This window comes from Castor canadensis, chromosome 4 (assembly GCF_047511655.1).
Source record: "Castor canadensis chromosome 4, mCasCan1.hap1v2, whole genome shotgun sequence".
NCBI lineage: Eukaryota > Metazoa > Chordata > Mammalia > Rodentia > Castoridae > Castor > Castor canadensis.
In genome coordinates this window covers 29,942,962-29,961,661 of record NC_133389.1, presented here as the reverse complement: position 1 = coordinate 29,961,661, position 18,700 = coordinate 29,942,962, and the positions used below count along the sequence as shown (strand labels likewise).

The following is an 18,700-nucleotide window of genomic DNA, read 5'->3' as shown; positions in this document are numbered from 1 at the left end:
TTTTTAAGCTATTGGATTAAGAGCCAGAATTTTGGGCTTTAACCTGAGTTCTCTTGTTAAATGCATGATTTGGGACTATCATTCATAAATTTAGCATGGGAGGGGGGGGTTCACGTTAAGATTCAGCTCTCTGCAGATGGCTGATGCTCTTATATTATGTGCTACAGTGCTCTAGTTTCAGGGATCTTACTTATGGCTGGCCAATGGCTTTTTTCCTTCCTCTCCTGCCTGGATAGTTCTTCACCAAGCCAAAACAATGAAAAATTATTTCTCTTAAAAAAATGTTTCTGAAATTAGGTACCAAAATGGCTTTCTCAACCAAAGAGTAACTCCCCTCAGACCCAAGTACACTGATGTGTCTGTGTCCACACAGCCCTATAAAAAGACATCACAATGAAGGGGACCCAGGGTGCTACTTACAGTCTATTAAATAAGGGCCCTATGAATCACTGTTAAAACCTTGTTCCCATGAAAAAAAAAATCAGATTATGATGTCCTGTTTATGTTACCCCTGCTCAGAAACATCACCCAGTTCTAGGAAAGGAAATTTTTGTATTTGTAATACCATCCTCAATACCATTGTTTCCTTAATGTAAATTGTTTCAGGGAAGCCAAAATCACCTAGGTCTGGCCATCTAGGGGTAGTATTTAATCTGTTCGCTGTAGAAAATAAAATCTAGGCTGCACCTAAAAACAAACCAACTTAAACCGGACGCCGGTGGCTCACGCCAATGTAATCCTAGATACTCAGGAGGCAGAGATCAGGAAGATCGCGGTTCGAAGCCAGGCGGGCAAATAGTTCGCGAGACCCTATCTCGAAAATACCTAACACAAAAAGGGCTGGAATGGCTCAAGGTGTAGGACCTGCATTCAAGCCACGGTACCGAAAAAAAAAAATAGTATCACATGTAGTCTAATTCAAGAAATACAGGAAATTCAAGTATGTCCCCATTTCTGGACATTCGTGCCTCATCGTAAACAACCAGGATCTTGAGAAATGAACAGCAGAGCATCACTACTGCCCTGAATTTTGAGGGGAGAGGACTAGCACATCTCTACTTTCTATCTGTCGCCTCCCATAAAGCTCTGCCAGACCGGGATGGAAGGAAGGAAGGAAAGTCCCTCTCTGTTCATGTATGGGAAGGGCTGAAAATGTTCCCACGTTACAAAGAAGGAAGTCAAAAATGAGGCTGGAAAGAAAAACAAGCTGCTTCACAGCATGAAACCAGACTGGGTGAGGAAAGCCGAAAGGCGAGCAGAAAAGGATCAGCCAGGCGAGGTCAGAGGAGAGGGAAGGCCTGACAGCGAGGCCAGCGGGGGTGGAGGAAGAATGGAGGAATGGAGGGGAGGCCGAGGCCAGTGGACGGTGGGACCAGACACTGGAAGTGGAGACGGAGGATGCAGGGGGCTCGGGGAACCGGAGCAGAGGCGGCTCGAGGCGGAGGAGCGGGAAGGGCGGCAAAGCCTCCCGACACGGCCTGGGGAGAGCCGGGCGAGTCCTCACCTTTGCTTTAGTCCGGCTGGCCTTGGCCTTGGCCCGGCGCTGGGGCTTCACCGCCTCGGCCATACACCCTGCCTCAGCGACGTCGCTGTTTGTTTTTGTCAAAATCCTGTGCTTCACGCAACCTGCTCAGTTCCGGCCTCCTGGCTGTCACATGATCGAATCTCCACCACTCCCGGACAGGGGGCGGCAACTCTTGAAGGCTACGGACTGCAACATGGGACAAACCAGTCCGGAGGAAGTGGTCCCGCCCCCTTCCCCAAGGGCACGCCCCCTATCCACCCAGGCCCCGCCCCCTGCCCCAGGTGCGCGGGCTGCTTGTGCCTCTGGTCTCCTGGGACCGCTGGGTTCTGCGTGTTGTATCCCGCACCCGCTGCAACTCTGCGGGGACTGCGCGCGCAATCCGGACGCTGCTGCGCTCCTACTCACCCACTAGGATTAAAGAAAGTCTCAGAGCCCAACATCCGTGGCTCACTCCTGCAGTCCTACCTACTTGGGAGGCTGAGATCAGGAGAATCACGGTCCGAGGCCAGCCCTAGACAAATAGTGCCCGCGACCTGCGTCTACAAAATAGACATAGTGAAGTGGAGTGGAAGTGTGGCTGGCTCAAGCCGTAGAGCGCCTGCTCTGTAAGCACGAAGCCCTGTGTTCAAACCCCAGTGCCATCAGAAAATAAAAGGATCAGGACCTAGAAACAGGAAGATAAGTCAGAACTTCTCTTTCTAGCCACACAGTGTTCATAAGCTCCCAAATGTATACAAGCTTCGCGTTCATTTATTTCTCTCCACTCCTCTATCATTGCCTTAGTTCAGGCCATCTTTGGTTTTCTCCTGTACTTTTACAGTATGCTTTCACTATTTTTGCCTTTTATTTTTCCGTCTTCTAAGCTATCCTCCACATTGCTACCAGTACTCTTGCAAAAATATATATGTGCTCTCCTCTCTCCAGCACTCCTATATTGACTTATTGACCAGCCGTGGTCATGGGATTCCTTGTGAAAGGCTTGAGCTTGAAGACTGAAGTTCAAGGCTGACTTAGGGTTATCTTTCATCAGTGTCCTTGTTTCACACATGAAAAAAAAAAAAGACTCAGGAGAGTTTTTCAATCTTATTTTGATCTTTAGATAACCAAATCTGCACGACATTCAAGGAAAGAAACCAGATGTACATGGGGTGCACTCCACTTTGCTCCTTTGGAAAGGGGAATAATATTACTTTGCCTCTTCAGATGTCATGAGGGTTAAATAGGTTAATTGTGAAAAGTGCCTGATAGCAGCAACTATCTCAATAACTAGTATTTATTATTATTACTGCACAAATTCCCAGCTGGAAAAGGGACATCTGCTCCAAAAAGGACAAATAAATAATAAGAAACATGACCCATAAAAGTTTGGAGTGGGGTGTGGGGAAGTGTTGTTTTTGTTGTTGTTTTGCAGTGCTGAGTACTGAACCCAGGGCCTCAAACATGTGAGGCAAGTGTTCTACAGTTGAGCTACACCCCCAGACCAATTTTTTGTATTTTGATCCTAAATCCTGAACAGCAACAAAAGAATTATCAAGCTCTTCAGAATGTACATGCATTTTTTTATATCCTGGGGTTTGTGCATATAAATCCTTGGGGAATTGATTGCAGGAACCCCACTCCCTAACTTCCCATACTTACTACATCCCTCACACCCCACATCCACAGGTCCCAAAATCCACAGGTACTCAAATCCCTTATGGTATTTGCATGTAACCTATGCACATCTCCCTGTGTAGTTTTGCTAAATTTATTTTTCATTTAGCACATTAAAAGTTGGCTGGAGGAGGGGCTCAAGTGGTAGAGTGCCTGCCTAGCAAGCATAAGATCCTGAGTTCAAGCCCCAGTGCCACTAAAAAAAAGATTGTAAATATTTATGGAGTAGCATATGATGTTTTGTTACATGTATACACCGTGTGATGTCCAAATTAGATAAGTATATCTACTCAAACTTTTGTCATTTCAAATGATAAATGATATCATTCAAAAATCCTTTCTTCTAGCTTTTTTGAAATATATAGTGCATTGTCATTACCTATAGTCACCCGACAGTACAATAGGTGTACAATAATAGTTCACCAGAATATATTCCTCCTACCTAAGTGTGACTGAGTACCCATTGATCAACCTCTCCCCATCCTTCCCTGGGCTCAAGCAATCCTCCTTGCCTCTGCTTCCTAAGTAGCTGGGAAGGATGATGCCTGCCACTATAGCTATCCTCTATCCATCACTTTTGCTAGTATTTCTCCCAGTCTGCAATGCCCCCACTGACCTCCACCAGTTCTTTTTGGTCTTTAAAGTTCTCTGTATGCCACCCACTAGTTGGTCAGCAAAACAGAACCAGCCCTACCATATTTTATAGTTTAGTTGGGAAACAGACACAATGCATAGGTAAGTCATGATATCACTGTCTATGGGGAAAAGGAGGCCTAGTTTGGAAAGATGGACTGGAAAGGTGACACCAGGCAGTGGTGAGTTGCACATAAAAGGGGTTGGTCAGGGAGAATGGAAAAAGATGAGGAGGGAAATGAGTGTTCTTTAGAAAGCAACTCAAAATGGGGCTGGAGATGTAGTTCATTGGTAGATTGCTTGCCTAGCAGGTGCAAGTGCAAGGCTCCGTTCCATCCCCACAACTACCAAAAAAAAAAAAAAAAAGAAAGCAACTCAAAGACTTAGGAGGCAGGGGCAGGAGGATCAAGGATTCCTCCAGCCTGTCTCCAACAACAACAACAAAACGACAACTCAAAGGAACTAGCCAGTACTGGTTAAGAGATTCGGCAATTAAAAAAAAAAAAAGACATACTAAAAGATACTGCAAATCAAAGTATTTTTCTTTTTTCTGGTGGTGGTACTGGGATTTAGTACTCAAGGTTTACACGCTTGCTTGATAGGGGCTCTACCACTCCAGCCTACACCTCCAGCCCTTTTTGCTCTGGTTATTTTGAAGATAGGGTCTTGCTTTTTGCCCAGGTCCACCTGAGCCACACTCCTCCGATTTTATGTCCCCTGCTATCACTGGAATGACAAGGAAGGGCCACCACATGCAGCTTTTTTCCATTGGTATGGGGGTCTCACTTTTTTTTTTGCCTGGGCTGGACTGGAACTGCCATTCTCCCAAGTAGCTAGAAGTGCAATATAGCCATGGTACCCGGCTGAAAAGATATTTTTTAATGTATATGGGTTTGTAAATTGATTGATTTCAAAATAATTAATTTAAAAGATGAATATCAGAAATATTTCTTTTAAAAGATACTGTATTGAAAGACAAAATATTTTCTTACTTGTATGGAAACTTAAAAAAAAAAGTTAATCTCATATAAGGCTGGGGGGTATGGCTCAAGTGATAGAGTGCCTACCTGACAAGCACAAGGCCCTGAGTTCAAACCCCAATAATGCCAAAAAAAGTTGATCTCATAAAAGTAGAGAGTAGAATAGTGGTCCCTAGAGGCTAGGAAGAGGAGACAGAAGGGAGGAAAGAGGGAGATTGAATAATAGGCACAAAAACCAAAGTTAGATGAAATATTCTACAATAGGGTGACTGTAGTTTGTAACAATTAATTATGTATTTTATAAATAACTAAAAAAAGACAACAAATGAAAAAATTTTAACAATAAAAAGAACTAAAAAAGAATTCAAAGGCTCCCAACACAAAGAAATGACATATGTTTAAGGAGATGGAAATGCTTGTTACCCCAATTTCATCATGACATGTTATATACATGTATTGAAATTACCAACCGTACTCCATAAATATCTACTTATACTTACGTGTCAATTAAATTTTTTATACTATGTTATTCATAGTAGTCATGATATTGAGTGTTGGATGTTAAAATAATACAGTTTTTCCTTCAGAAATTTCTATAGTAGTTTAAATTACAATTTTTTCATGGTTTTAGTTGAGGTAGGGTCTTCACATATAGCTCAGGCTGACCTTGAACTCCTATCTTCTGCCTCCAGCTCCCTAGTGCTGGGACTACAAACATGTGCCACCACACCTGACTTAATTATAATTTTTTTGAGACAAGGTCCCATTATGTTGTCCACACTGGTCTGGAACTTGTGAGCTTAAGGGATCTTCTTGCCTCAGCTTTCCAAGTAGCTGGGACTGTTGACAAACACTACACCCAGGTAAATTATAATATTTTAAATGTGTTTGCAAACAACATAGAACCTATAACAATAACCGAACACTCCTTTCCCCAGAGTTAACCATTATCAACAGTTTGGTGTGCAGCCTTCCAGACCTTTTTAATGCATATACAAATAACACATTCTTTCACTATCTATGTATATAAAATCTTTGGCCTTTTACTTAATAAGTCTTGGAGATATTTCCTTGTAAGAATATATAGTCTTACAGCATTTTTCCCTTAGTTAATTAATGTCTGTCTATCTGTCTGTGTGTGTCTGTGTATGTGTGTGTGTACAGTGCTGTGGATCAAACCTAGAGTCTTGAGCATGCTAGGCAAGTGCTCTACCACTGGCTACATCTCTAGCCCCAGTAAGCATTCTTTTTTTTTCTATTGGTGGGACTGGAGTTTGAGTTCAGGGCTTCAGGTTTGCAAAGCAGGTGCTCTACTGCTTGAGCCAAACCTCCAATCCATTATGCTCTGATTATTTTGGAAATGCGATCTCAGGAATTTTTTTTGGGGGGGGGCTGGCCTCAAACCTCAATCCTCGCAATCTCAGCCTTTCAAGTAGCTAGAATTACAAGTGCGAGCCACTGGCATCCAGCACATATGGCCATTCTTACAAATTTTTGTGTATATGTATTTCTATAAAATAGATTCTTAGAGCTTGGCGTGGTGATGTATACTTGTAATCCCAGCACATGGGAGGCTGAGACAGAAAGATCACAGTTTGAAGCCAGGCTGGGCTATATAGCAAGACTTTGTCTCAAAAAAAACAACAACAAAAATTTAAAGATGCCTAGATGTGAAATCATTGATTAGAGAGTCATTCTCATTTTTAATATTGATTTTTTAATATTGATTTATGTGTGACAAATTTCCCTCTAGTATATGTCCTAATTTTCTTTTTTCTTTTTTTACAGACTGGGGTTTAAACTCAGGGCCTATACCTTGAGCTATTCCACCAGCCCTTTTTTTATGATTAGTGTTTTCAAGATAGAATCCCACAAACTATTTGCCTGGGCTGGATTTTGAACTGCAATCCTCCTGATCTCTACTGCTTGAGTAGCTATGATTACAGGTGTGAGCCACTGGTGCTGGGCTAAGCTGTCTTAATTTTCACTGCAATCTCAAGAATTTAAAACTTTTTAATATCATGAGAAAATGCTGATCAATGAAAAACAAGAACCAATCATTCATAAAAAGAACTATAATTCTCATGTTATAATGTGATATTCTAAAACTTAGTAAAACTGTGGTGTGTAAGTCAACAAGTATCTAAAACTCTGCCTTTCATAACAGGGATTCAGGAAAAGATGCTGACCTTTCTGAAACACGCTTACCGAAACCAGAGTCTCTGTTGACATCTGGTGGCAGTTCCCCATTAGTGTCCCTACCTACAGACAATTTCCGAGAAGTCATTCATTCTACAAAAAGTTAATTACTTCCTGTCTATCACTTTGTCAGAAGAATTATTTCATCATTTTGATTACTAAATACAGTTTGTAAAACTGAGAAGGAATCAGGTTACTTCTAAATTATTTCAGTTTCTTAAGTCAATTAGGGCTAGTAAGTGCCAAGAATATCCAACCTACAATTTTGCGGGGAAAGGGGGGTGCGACTGGGATTTGAACTCAGGGCTTGGTATTTGCAAAGCAGGCATTCTACTGCTTGAGCCACACTTCCAGTCCATTTTGCTCTCATTATTTTTGGAGATGGGATCTTATGGACTATTTGCCTGGGCTAGCCTCGAACGTCAATCCTCCCTATCTCAGCCTCCCAAGTAGCTAGGATTACAGGCATTAGCCACAGGCACCTGTGGCTACATTGTGTGTGTGTGTGTGTGTGTGTGTGTGTGTGTGTGTGTGTGTGTGTGTGTGTGTATAGGCTGCTGGGCTGTGGCACATACCTGACTGGTTGGACAGGGAAGAAAATTAGAAGACTGAAATCAAAGAAGTCTGGGAAGAAGCCCATGGGTGGGCCTATGGGAATAAGCAACAAAATATGCAAATTTCTGTGCCTCTCATCAACGCTCAGAAGAGAATACCCATCACAGGGGAGGTGCCAAACAAGCAGGTGGCTATGATGACTCGTTCAGTGGAATGAGCTGCCCTCTGTCCTTGGCTGCCACCGTGCTTCCTCAATGGACCATGCAGGGACCTTCCATTGACCATCTCTGTTCTGTCGGTTACTGGACCAATGAGCCCAGAGGCTGAGGCTGAACCTCAAGGTGACCCACCAGCCATGTGACCAGCCACATGTCAGCAAGTTGATTCCATCACACTCCTCGAACCTCAAAGGGACAGATTCCTCTCTATTGGGATTGATTCCAAGAATGGGTTTGTCCTTTGGCCTTCAGGGGAGCCAGCACCTCTATCCAGGGACTTAGAGAGTACCTGGTGTGCCATTATGGAATTCCACACAGCATTGCTTTAGGTCAGTGCTTCTCAAACTGTTTTTCATTGTCATTCCCTTAAGGAGCCTTTCAGATGATTTTCCTAATTGCCACCATCGTAAAATGTTAATATGACAGGCATACTGTATATCTGTTTACGTTATATACATATACTTTAGACCTAAAAATAAGTATGATTTATTTTACCCATCAAGAATCAAATTTGAGCCCAGCACCAGTGACTTACACCTATAATCCTAGCTAATTATGAGGTGTAGATCAGGAGGATCATGGTTCAAATCCAGTCCAGGCAAATAGTTCATGAGACCCTATCTCAAAAAACATCCATCACAAAGAAGAACCCTGAGTTCAAACCCCACTGCCACAAAAAAAAAAAAAAATCAATTTCGAGCTGGAAGCATGGCTCAAGTGGTAGAGCACCTGCCTAGCAAGCAGAGAGTCCTGAGTTAACCACCAAAAAAATCACTTTTCACTTCTTTGGAAGCAATGTGACCCCTGCTGGGAATGCACTTCATTTTGGTGATACGAGGCAGGCACTCTACCACTTGAGCCACTCTACCAGCCCTGCTTTTTGCTTTGGGTCTTTCATGATAGGGCCACACGAGCTGTTTGTCTCAGGCTGTGCGAGTCTCCTGATCTCTGTGTTCTGAGTAACTAGGATTACAGGAGTGAGCCATCAGCGCCAGGCAGGAATGTACTCTTAAACCAAGAGATTGACTTTCAGGGAAGGTACTACAACAGTGGGCAAGTGTCCCTGGGCTGTTCCTTATCTACTATGTACACATTGCCTAAGAAAATGCCAGAGTGGCCTCTTAAAGGCACAGCAGCTTGCCAGAGATATCTTGCAGGGTTGGGGCATTGTCCCACATGAGGTTTTATATGGTGTTTATATGGACGCAATATTCTAATAAGTAGATTCTAATATTTGTTTTGATTCCAATAGGTAGAAAACACAGGTCTGGAAGCCAAGAAGTTAGAGTGGTCTCTGTCACCAGAGCTCCTGCTGACTCACTAGGGGAATTTGTGCTTTCCAATCCCCTTCAACTTCAGGCTCTGCTGGACTCAGGCTCCTGGATCGAGGAGGTTGTCAGGAGATGGATCTACCAGGGCACATAGAAGGGGTTCCACTAGAACTGCAGGTGATACCTGGTCATCTGGGGTTCCACCAGCCACTAGAACAGCAAGCAAGGAAAGGAGTTACCATCTCTGGAGGAAGAAGTGATTATCATGAGGCAAAGAGGCAGAGATGGGGACGGACAGGAATATATGTGGAACTCAGGAGCTTGTCTGGGGTGGGGTACCTCTTTGTGTACCTGTGTCTTGTGATAAACATAAATTAGCAAATGAGGTTTGACAAGAGCCTGATAACTGGGGGCTAAGACACCGCTGCACAGGGCTGATGATCTGGGTTATCCCACTAGTCAAGCAACCTAGACAAGAGCAGAACTAGCCAAATGTGAAGGGAATTTAGAATGTGTGCATATTGTTTACTTTATTTCATTTGGGGGGTTATTTATTCACTTTTAATTAACAAATAAAAGTTATATTTATGGAATATGACATGATAGGTTTTGTTTTGTTTTTGAGACAAGTTCTCACTAGGTAACCCAGGCTAGTCTTGAACTTGAAATCCTTTGGTCTCAGTTTCCCAAGTGCTGGGATTACAGGCCAACGTGATATTTTGACACAAAATGTGTGTACTAGTTTGCTAGGGCTTCTGTAACAAACTATCACCAACTGGGTGACTTAAATAACAGAAATTTATTTTCTCACAGTTCTGGAGGGTGTGGCGGTCTAAAAAAGCAAGGAGAGCAATGTGCCAGCTGGATTGGAGCAAGGCCTCTCCTCTAAGTGTACATATGATGGTCGCCCTCTTGCTGCCTCTATACATGGTCAACCTCTGTGCATGTACCTCCCATATGTGTCTTCCTCTTTCTGTAAGGACACCAGGCATATTGGATTAGGGCCACCCCAACAGCCTCATTTCAATATCTCCAAACATAGTCCCAAGGACCAAACACTGGGGTGTAGGAATTCAACATATGAATTGTGGGGGCAGGGGGGTAAGACACAACAGGGTAGTAGAGGAAAGAGATGGTGAACGTCAGTTAGGGACTTAGAGCCATCTATAGCAACAGAACAAAACTAACTTGTCCTGCTAAACTTCCTGTTTCTCTTAAGCATGTGTGTTCATTTGGGGAGCTGGGACTTGAGGAAGGAATGACAAGACAGAGTCAAATTAATGTGGGCACAGATGGATCTGAACTATGCAGAGGCCAGAGACATGCAGTGCCCTATCCACATCCTCTTAGTACCTACCATTTCCTCAATCACCATGCCAACTTCCAACTGCCATGAGCTGTCCTCGCCTGAGGACTCTGGAACCCACTCTGCCACCACTGAGGCAGCCCAGAAGTGCCACAAAAGTAGTGGCTCCAAGGTGCAGCCCTCTACCAGTGACTGCCAAGAATACCCAGTAGGATCATTCTAGGTGCCCACTTTGTCACTGGCTTGACAGGGCCTGTTTTCTACCTTGTTCCCTTTCCCTGTCTCATTCTCCATTTCCATAATGGTGAATTCCAGGATCACCACTACAGGTCCTGCCAGTCCCCCCACTTTCTTTCTGTGTCCCAACCATGCATCAGGGAGCCTTAACCACTCTCTGTCCCAGCCAGCTGTAAGCTTTTCCCAGCAGGCTTGAGCCCAAACTGTGGCTATGAACATTCCCACGCACTGATAAAGATGTTTAGGTGAATTCCCTCTAAAATCAGGAACCAGACAAGGATGCCCACTATCTCCACTCCTATTCAACATAGTACTGGAATTCCTAGCCAGAGCAATTAGGCAAGAAGAAGGAATAAAAGGAATACAAATAGGTAAAGAAACTGTCAAAATATCCCTATTTGCAGATGACATGATCCTATACCTTAAAGACCCAAAAAACTCTACTCAGAAGCTTCTAGACATCATCAATAGCTATAGCAAGGTAGCAGGATATAAAATCAACATAGAAAAATCATTAGCATTTCTATACACTAACAATGAGCAAACGGAAAAAGAATGTATGAAAACAATTCCATTTACAATAGCCTCAAAAAAAATCAAATACCTAGGTGTAAACCTAACAAAAGATGTGAAAGACCTCTACAAGGAAAACTATACACTTCTGAAGAAAGAGATTGAGGAAGACTATAGAAAGTGGAGAGATCTCCCATGCTCATGGATTGGTAAAATCAACATAGTAAAAATGTCGATACTCCCAAAAGTAATCTACATGTTTAATGCAATTCCCATCAAAATTCCAATGACATTCATTAAAGAGATCGAAAAATCTACCGTGAAATTTATATGGAAACACAGGAAGCCACAAATAGCCAAGGCAATACTCAGTCAAAAGAACAATGCAGGAGGTATCACAATACCTGACTTCAAACTATATTACAAAGCAGTAGCAATAAAAACAGCATGGTACTGGCACAAAAACAGGTATGAAGACCAGTGGAACAGAATAGAGGACCCAGATATGAAGCCACACAACTATAACCAACTTGTCTTCGACAAAGGAGCTAAAAATATACAATGGAGAAATAGCAGCCTCTTCAACAAAAACTGCTGGGAAAATTGGTTAGCAGTCTGCAAAAAACTGAAACTAGATCCATGTACATTACCCTATACCAAGATTAACTCGAAATGGATCAAGGATCTTAATATCAGACCCCAAACTCTAAAGTTGATACAGGAAAGAGTAGGAAATACTCTGCAGTTAGTAGGTATAGGTAAGAACTTTTTCAACGAAACCCCAGCAGCACAGCAACTAAGAGATAGCATAGATAAATGGGACCTCATAAAGCTAAAAAGCTTCTGTTCATCAAAAGAAATGGTCTCTAAACTGAAGAGAACACCCACAGAGTGGGAGAAAATATTTGCCAACTATACATCAGACAAAGGACTGATAACCAGAATATATAGGGAACTTAAAAAACTAAATTCTCCCAAAACTAATGAACCAATAAAGAAATGGGCAAGTGAACTGAACAGAACTTTCTCAAAAGAAGAAATTCAAATGGCCAGAAAACACATGAAAAAATGCTCACCATCTCTAGCAATAAAGGAAATGCAAATTAAAACCACGCTAAGATTCCACCTCACCCCTGTTAGAATAGCCATCATCAGCAACACCACCAACAGCAGGTGTTGGCGAGGATGCGGGGGAAAAAGGAACCCTCTTACACTGTTGGTGGGAATGTAGACTAGTACAACCACTCTGGAAAAAAAATTTGGAGGCTACTTAAAAAGCTAGACATGGATCTACCATTTGATCCAGTAATACCACTCTTGGGGATATACCCAAAAGACTGTGACACCTGCACACCCATGTTTATTGCGGCACTGTTCACAATAGCCAAGTATGGAAACAGCCAAGATGCCCCACCACTGATGAATGGATTAAGAAAATGTGGTATCTATACACAATGGAATTTTATGCAGCCATGAAAAAGAACGAAATGTTATCATTTGCTGGTAAATGGATGGAATTGGAGAACATCATTCTGAGTGAGGTTAGCCTGGCCCAAAAGACCAAAACTCGTATGTTTTCCCTCATATGTGAACATTAGATCAAGGGCAAACACAACAATGGGATTGGACTTTGAGCACATGATAAAAGCAAGAGCACACAAGGGAGGGGTGAGGATAGGTAAGACACCTAAAAAACTAGCTAGCATTTGTTGCCCTTAACGCAGAGAAACTAAAGCAGATACCTTAAAAGCAACTGAGGCCAATAGGAAAAGGGGACCAGGAACTAGAGAAAAGGTTAGATCAAAAAGAATTAACCTAGAAGGTAACACCCACGCACAGGAAATCAATGTGAGTCAATGCCCTGTATAGCTATCCTTATCTCAACCAGCAAAAACCCTTGTTCCTGCCTATTATTGCTTATACTCTCTCTACAACAAAATTAGAAATAAGGGCAAAATAGTTTCTGCTGGGTATTGAGAGGGTGGGGGGGAGAGGGGGCGGAGTGGGTGGTAAGGGAGGGGGTGGGGGCAGGGGGGAGAAATGACCCAAGCCTTGTATGCACATATGAATAATAAAAGAAAAAAAAAAGATGTTTAGGTGATTGACCAAACCAAAGAAATAAACTGGTTCTCCTCTGAGCCAAAACTCCTTAAACCAGAATATAAACTCCATGACCTGTCATCGTGGACATACGTAGAAAGAACATTCCACAAGCTGCAGCACTTACTTGAAAGTTCCCCTAATAAATGCTTTGGACTGATCACCCTGCATTTAATTCTTCTTTGGAATCCAAAGGGGCCCCATCTCAGGACAGACTGGGACAATGATAACTGAGGGGAACTTGCAGGAACACCTCTGTACCAGCTTTTGGGGTAACTCTAGCCTCCGTTTCAGAGGGCCAAAACACCTCCTCAGTAAAAGTACTTGTACTCAAATTGTTAGCTTGGGGTCTGCTTCTGGTAAAACCCAAATTATATACAGCAAGAGACTATAGAGTAGCTCGTATTTACTAAAATGAACACAAATATGTGTCTAGCTTCACTCCCTTTATACTCCTTGTCTTTCAAGTCACTGTCTTTTCCAGCTATGCTTTGTGTGTATGTTTGTGTTTCTTGTAGTGCTGGCGAGTGAACTAAAGACCTTATTTATACTAGGGAAGTCATCTACCACTGAGCTACACCACCAGCCCTCAGCTATGTTTTCTTACAGGTCACTTAACAGTTTTCATATTTACAACTAGTGTCAGGTACTGGAGATACAGCAGGAGAAAAGATAGACCAGGGCCCTGCTTTCATGGAGGTTATAGTCCAGAGGGAAAAGATAGACCTTAAGCAATTAATGCTAAGAATAGATCATTTAATAAAAGGAAAAGATGGGGGATGCAATAGTGGGGCCCAACCTAGTTGGCAGACAGGGACAGTGTCTCTCAGAGGAAATGACATTGCAACCAACACATGAAGGACTAGTAGGAAGTGGTATGGCACCATCTCCACTGGGCCTCCCTGAACAACATTTGTTTTTTCTGTAATCTAACATTTGCAAATGAAACAAGGAATCAAATAAAGCAAGGACAAGAGATCTGTTTAACACAAAAATGCAAAGTAAATCTCAAATCACCAAGAACCTTTATTTTACTTCATATCAAACTAAAAGAATAAAATAAAAATATTATTTTCTACTCATGAAACACTTTTACATCAATTACACTGACCAATAGAAAAGTGAAATCCCTGAGGACTTGCCAACAATAAATAATATACTTAAAAACAGAATGCTTTGAGCATAAAGGAAAATTTCCTGAGCCTGTTCAGTTTGGGGAAGTTAATGGCCCTTTGCAAACTTGAGTTTCTCAAATGTGCAATTGATGCAAGTTTCTTCCCATGACAAGAAGCAGCCACACTCAATAGCACCGTATATTAAAAGAGGGAGAAATAACCAATCTTTTAATCCATTTGTCCATAGCCCTAGGAAAGCTACTGCACAGAGCAGAGAAGAAAATAGTTGTTCTTTGAGATGACATAGTTCTTTGCAATATACCAAATAAGTAACAGTGCCATTTTAACTTGCCATAAATAAAATGTACCAGATTCTCAATGCACAAATATACAAAAGGTACACAATCTCCTTGTTGTTTGTGGGTAACAAAGAAAGACCCAACGTTTATGTGGGTTGTTCTTTTTTTCAGTACTGGGGTTTGAACTCAAGCCTACACCTTAAGCCACTCCACCGGTCCTTTTTTGTGATGGGTGTTTTTGAGATAGGGTGTCACAAATTATTTGCCCAGGCTTCAAACTGTGATCATCCTGATCTCTGCCTCCTGAGTAGCTAGTATTACAGGCATGAGCCACCAGTGCAAAGCTTCACTGGCACCCAGCTGAAGACTGGTTTTGAAACTCTGAAATTCTCTTAAGGAAGAGTCAGAATACCATATCTTATTGATTCTAGAATCTTTGTTTCACACTTTACTGTCTCAAATTCAAATGGGCATGTCTGTCAATGGCCTGTCACATTTAATTGGCAACTCCCCACCCCATATTCTTAGAGGTATAATTAAATAATGGCATAGTTTATAATCTATAGTTTCTTAGATTTGATTAAATATGCTCTTCTTTAGTTCAGCATACTGTCATATGAAAATAAATCTAACATTTAAATCCTGGTAGTTTTCCCAATTGAAAAAATGCTGGCAAAAATATATGTATATATTGTCTTTTAAATTTTAGCATGAGCATCACAGCCTCAAAAATGGTTAGAAGAATGGTATTGGGGAGTGAGCTTGTGCTCTGGGTCTGGTTCTGTCTCTCACCAGCCAACAGAACTATAAGGAAATTTATTCCAAACATCTGGGATTTGTTTCTTCATCTTTAAAATGAGAAAATGCAAACAGGTGTCTTCTAAGTTTTCCAACCAAAAACAAAGTTGATTTTAAATCCTGCACCACTAAGAGTGTGTGTTGCTCGAGAAATTCCATCACCATGCTTCCCAAAGCTCAGCCTTCTCTGCAGCAGCCACCTCAGTACACTTTTAGAGCCAATACTTGGAATTCAGACACTTCTGTTCTCAAGGAGGAAACAGAATTCATTCATAGCGTTACTAACTAACTGGGAAAGGATAATTCTTCAGCCTGGGACAGTTTGTAAACTTGGTCAAAAAAACTGCAGAACTCTACTACCTTAAGCTGAACTAAATGTTTACTATAAATTTAAAATATCAAAAAATTACAGCAAGATTCACATCAAAGTCTTCATGCTTGACAAGATTTGGCTACGATTCTGCTACCCTGGGTGCCTCTTTCCATGCCATAGAAGCTTTCTTTTCTGAAAGAAAATAACAAAGAAATTTCATTTCAATAACCCATTCATGTCACCACACTCTTACGCTGAGAGTGCATTCAACCACAGTAAGTGAAAACAAATGTGAGGAATGGATGAATACCCAAAGTGATGAAAATGGAATGTAACGTAATGGGAATGCTTTGTGGTAATTAACACACATTTTATTTATATTTTTGATGTACATTTTCTTTTTTTTTTTTTTTGCGGTACTGGGGTTTGAACTCAGGGCCTATACCTTGAGCCAATCTACCAGTCCTTTTTTTGTGATGGGCTTTTTTGAGATAGGGTCTCACAGACCTATTTGCCCAGGCTGGCTTTGAAGTGTGATCCTCCTGATCTCTGCCTCCTGAATAGCTAAGCTTACAGGCATGAGCCACCAGTGCAAAGCTTGATGAACACCTTTAAATTCAAATATTATAATCTATTAGGATTAAAACCAAGAATAGCAGCTAAAATCAATAACTGCAGAACAAATACAATTCCCTAAATCTTCCTGTCTAAATTTCAGTTCCATTCAAACATTTTAAATATTGTAATAAGTTGCCTAACTACCAGGCTCCATTTTTTTTTGGCAGCCCTGGGATTTGAACTCAGGACTTCACACTTGCTAGGCAGGCGCTCTTAACACCTTGGCCACTCCACCAGCCCTTATTGTGATGGATTTTTTTTTCCGAGATAGGGTCTCATGAACTATTTGCCTTGGCTGACTTGAACTGCAATTCTCCTGATCTCTGCCTCCCGAGTAGCTAGAATTACAGGCGTGAGCCACCAGTGCCCAGCCCAGACTTCCTTCTTTTAAATTCTCTGAAATTCAGTCAATTACACATGAATATGTTGAACCCCTATTCACTGAACCAGCACAGACATTAAAATTGTAGACAACTCAAGTAAACGTGTAGGCATCTTGCATTCACACTTCAGATTCTTGGGTTCTGGGGCATGCTACTTTTAAGTCACTAGCATATATGTTTTATCCAAACAAGAAAGGAAGAGGTAAATAAATAAAAATTTAAACACTCTCAGGATTTTCAATGTTCCATCCCTAGCCATCATCTGTATTGTGTTCCAGAGAGCAAGTTTTACCTCTGAATCCCAAGTCATTGATTTACTTTGTATGTTCCTCTTCTGTCTCTAATCAGGGCTTTGCTCCTCTCTAAGAAAGAGGAAGGCCATGAAGAAGAAATTATGATTGGTTGTAAAGACTACAATTTCTTTATAGGCCAGAAAGATATATCTTGTTAGAGAAGGGAATATTTGTGTCTTGAAGTATCTTTTACAGCAAAGTTTCTTACATGTTAAATACATTTCTTAAGCAATCTATAGACTTGTGTTTAAGTCTAAATTGATACTAGCTACTTATTTCTAATTAAGACAATTTGGCTCCTGTCCTATACAGCTAATTGCTATAAATCATAAAGTAGGTGTTTTTAAGAGACTGAGGCAACATCTGCTGTGCTAACTTCCCAGCACTTTTCAGTGAACAGAACACTGTAGGAAATTACCATGGAGCACTTTTAAAACCTGTTTGGTTTCATAACGGGCAATAAATGTTACCAATACAAATTCAGGAAGGGTGGGAGAGAGGCTATTCCAGTTCTCTTATGACTTCCTGCATCTCATCCACCTACTTCCTGTCACTCCCCAAAAACACAAGATCAGGAAGATGCAAATAGTCTGACTCTTCTTCAAAACACTTTTTAGTCAAAGAAGTAATATATTCTCATCTAGACAAGTTAGAAAACAGGATAAACAAAAAGAAAAAGTGCAATCTACTTACGAATATATTCCTTCAAATTTTTTCTTTGCCCATGTTGCCTATATAGCTTTATCCCAGGAGAAGCCAATTTGGGTTAAAAGAAGTATAGTCTATATAGAGTTTAATTTACTAAGCTGTTTGGTTTCTAAAGGATTCCTTCACATTTGTGAAGACTGATTTTGACTTAGGGCACTACCAAGTGCCTGAGTGCCAAAGAGAACCAGCCACTGCATGGCCATCTTTGCAATTGCAGTTTGCTTGATAGTGTTGACTTCTCCACATATCCCTGTGGTTTGTTAGTTCAGAGCAGTAATGATCTGGTGCAGCCCCCTCCACCCCATGATGCTGTGGTGTGTTTGGTGAGTGTGATATCATTTGTATTGTTTTCACTGACTTCTTTTTTATTTAACTGTTCCTCTTCTAGGAGGTGAGGGAGTATACTAAAGGCTAAATGACTTCAACAGTGAGAATTAAGTGTGCTTTGTTTGTGAGTGTACCTAAGCATAGGTGTGTAATGGCTACAAAAAGAGCTTAACAAGTTGGATGTAGTGGTGCACAACTGTCATTTCAGCACACAGGAGGCTGAGACGAGAAGATCATAATTTCAAGACCAGCCTGGGCTACATAGCCAGACCTTGTCTCAAAAGAAAGCTTAACAAGAGCAGAGAAATAGTCACAGAATAAAAAAGGGGAAATACCATCATTTAAATAGGCATGCAATGGTTTCCAGCCAACTTCTAGTTGTAGGCACAGGTCTGATGGTGGTGTCATAAAGACGCTCAGACCAAGGACAGCTTGCTTATGTGAAAATTACAGGTTCTTACCATTGATGTTACTGATAGAGCAAAGTGTAGTCATCAACAGAAGAATAGTCTGGGTCATCTGCAAGGGAAGAACATAGAACATCATTCAGCTAAAATTTTATCATGGGCAGATCTTAGCCCTTTCCAAGACAAGGCATTTCACTGGAAGATGCCAGTGATTGGCCTTTCATAAGGACAAAATATATCTGGCACCAA

General features: G+C 41.5%; 2 protein-coding genes across 9 annotated transcripts in view; both read right to left on the bottom strand.

The window, feature by feature from the left end:
• The window catches only part of Epg5 (ectopic P-granules 5 autophagy tethering factor), a 100,765-nt gene extending 99,099 nt beyond the window's left edge, over positions 1 to 1,666 (bottom strand). For 5 of the 8 annotated variants that reach the window (XM_074069886.1, XM_074069888.1, XM_074069887.1 and 2 more), the window contains exon 1: positions 1,505 to 1,665. In XM_074069886.1, coding sequence (XP_073925987.1) covers positions 1,505 to 1,567 — 63 coding nt within the window. In that variant the 5' untranslated portion in view covers positions 1,568 to 1,665. Of the gene's footprint in view, positions 1 to 1,504 lie in introns of all 8 variants that reach the window. The other 3 variants (XR_012447040.1, XR_012447041.1, XM_074069891.1) reach the window with 1 other exon arrangement.
• A 12,502-nt stretch (positions 1,667 to 14,168) lies between these two features.
• The window catches only part of Pstpip2 (proline-serine-threonine phosphatase interacting protein 2), a 71,759-nt gene continuing 67,227 nt past the window's right edge, over positions 14,169 to 18,700 (bottom strand). Inside the window, exons 14-15 of the mRNA XM_020165054.2 lie at positions 18,506 to 18,563; positions 14,169 to 15,907 (exon numbers count right to left, since the gene is read on the bottom strand). Coding sequence (XP_020020643.2) covers positions 18,514 to 18,563 — 50 coding nt within the window. The 3' untranslated portion in view covers positions 14,169 to 15,907; positions 18,506 to 18,513. The remainder of the gene's footprint in view (positions 15,908 to 18,505; positions 18,564 to 18,700) is intronic.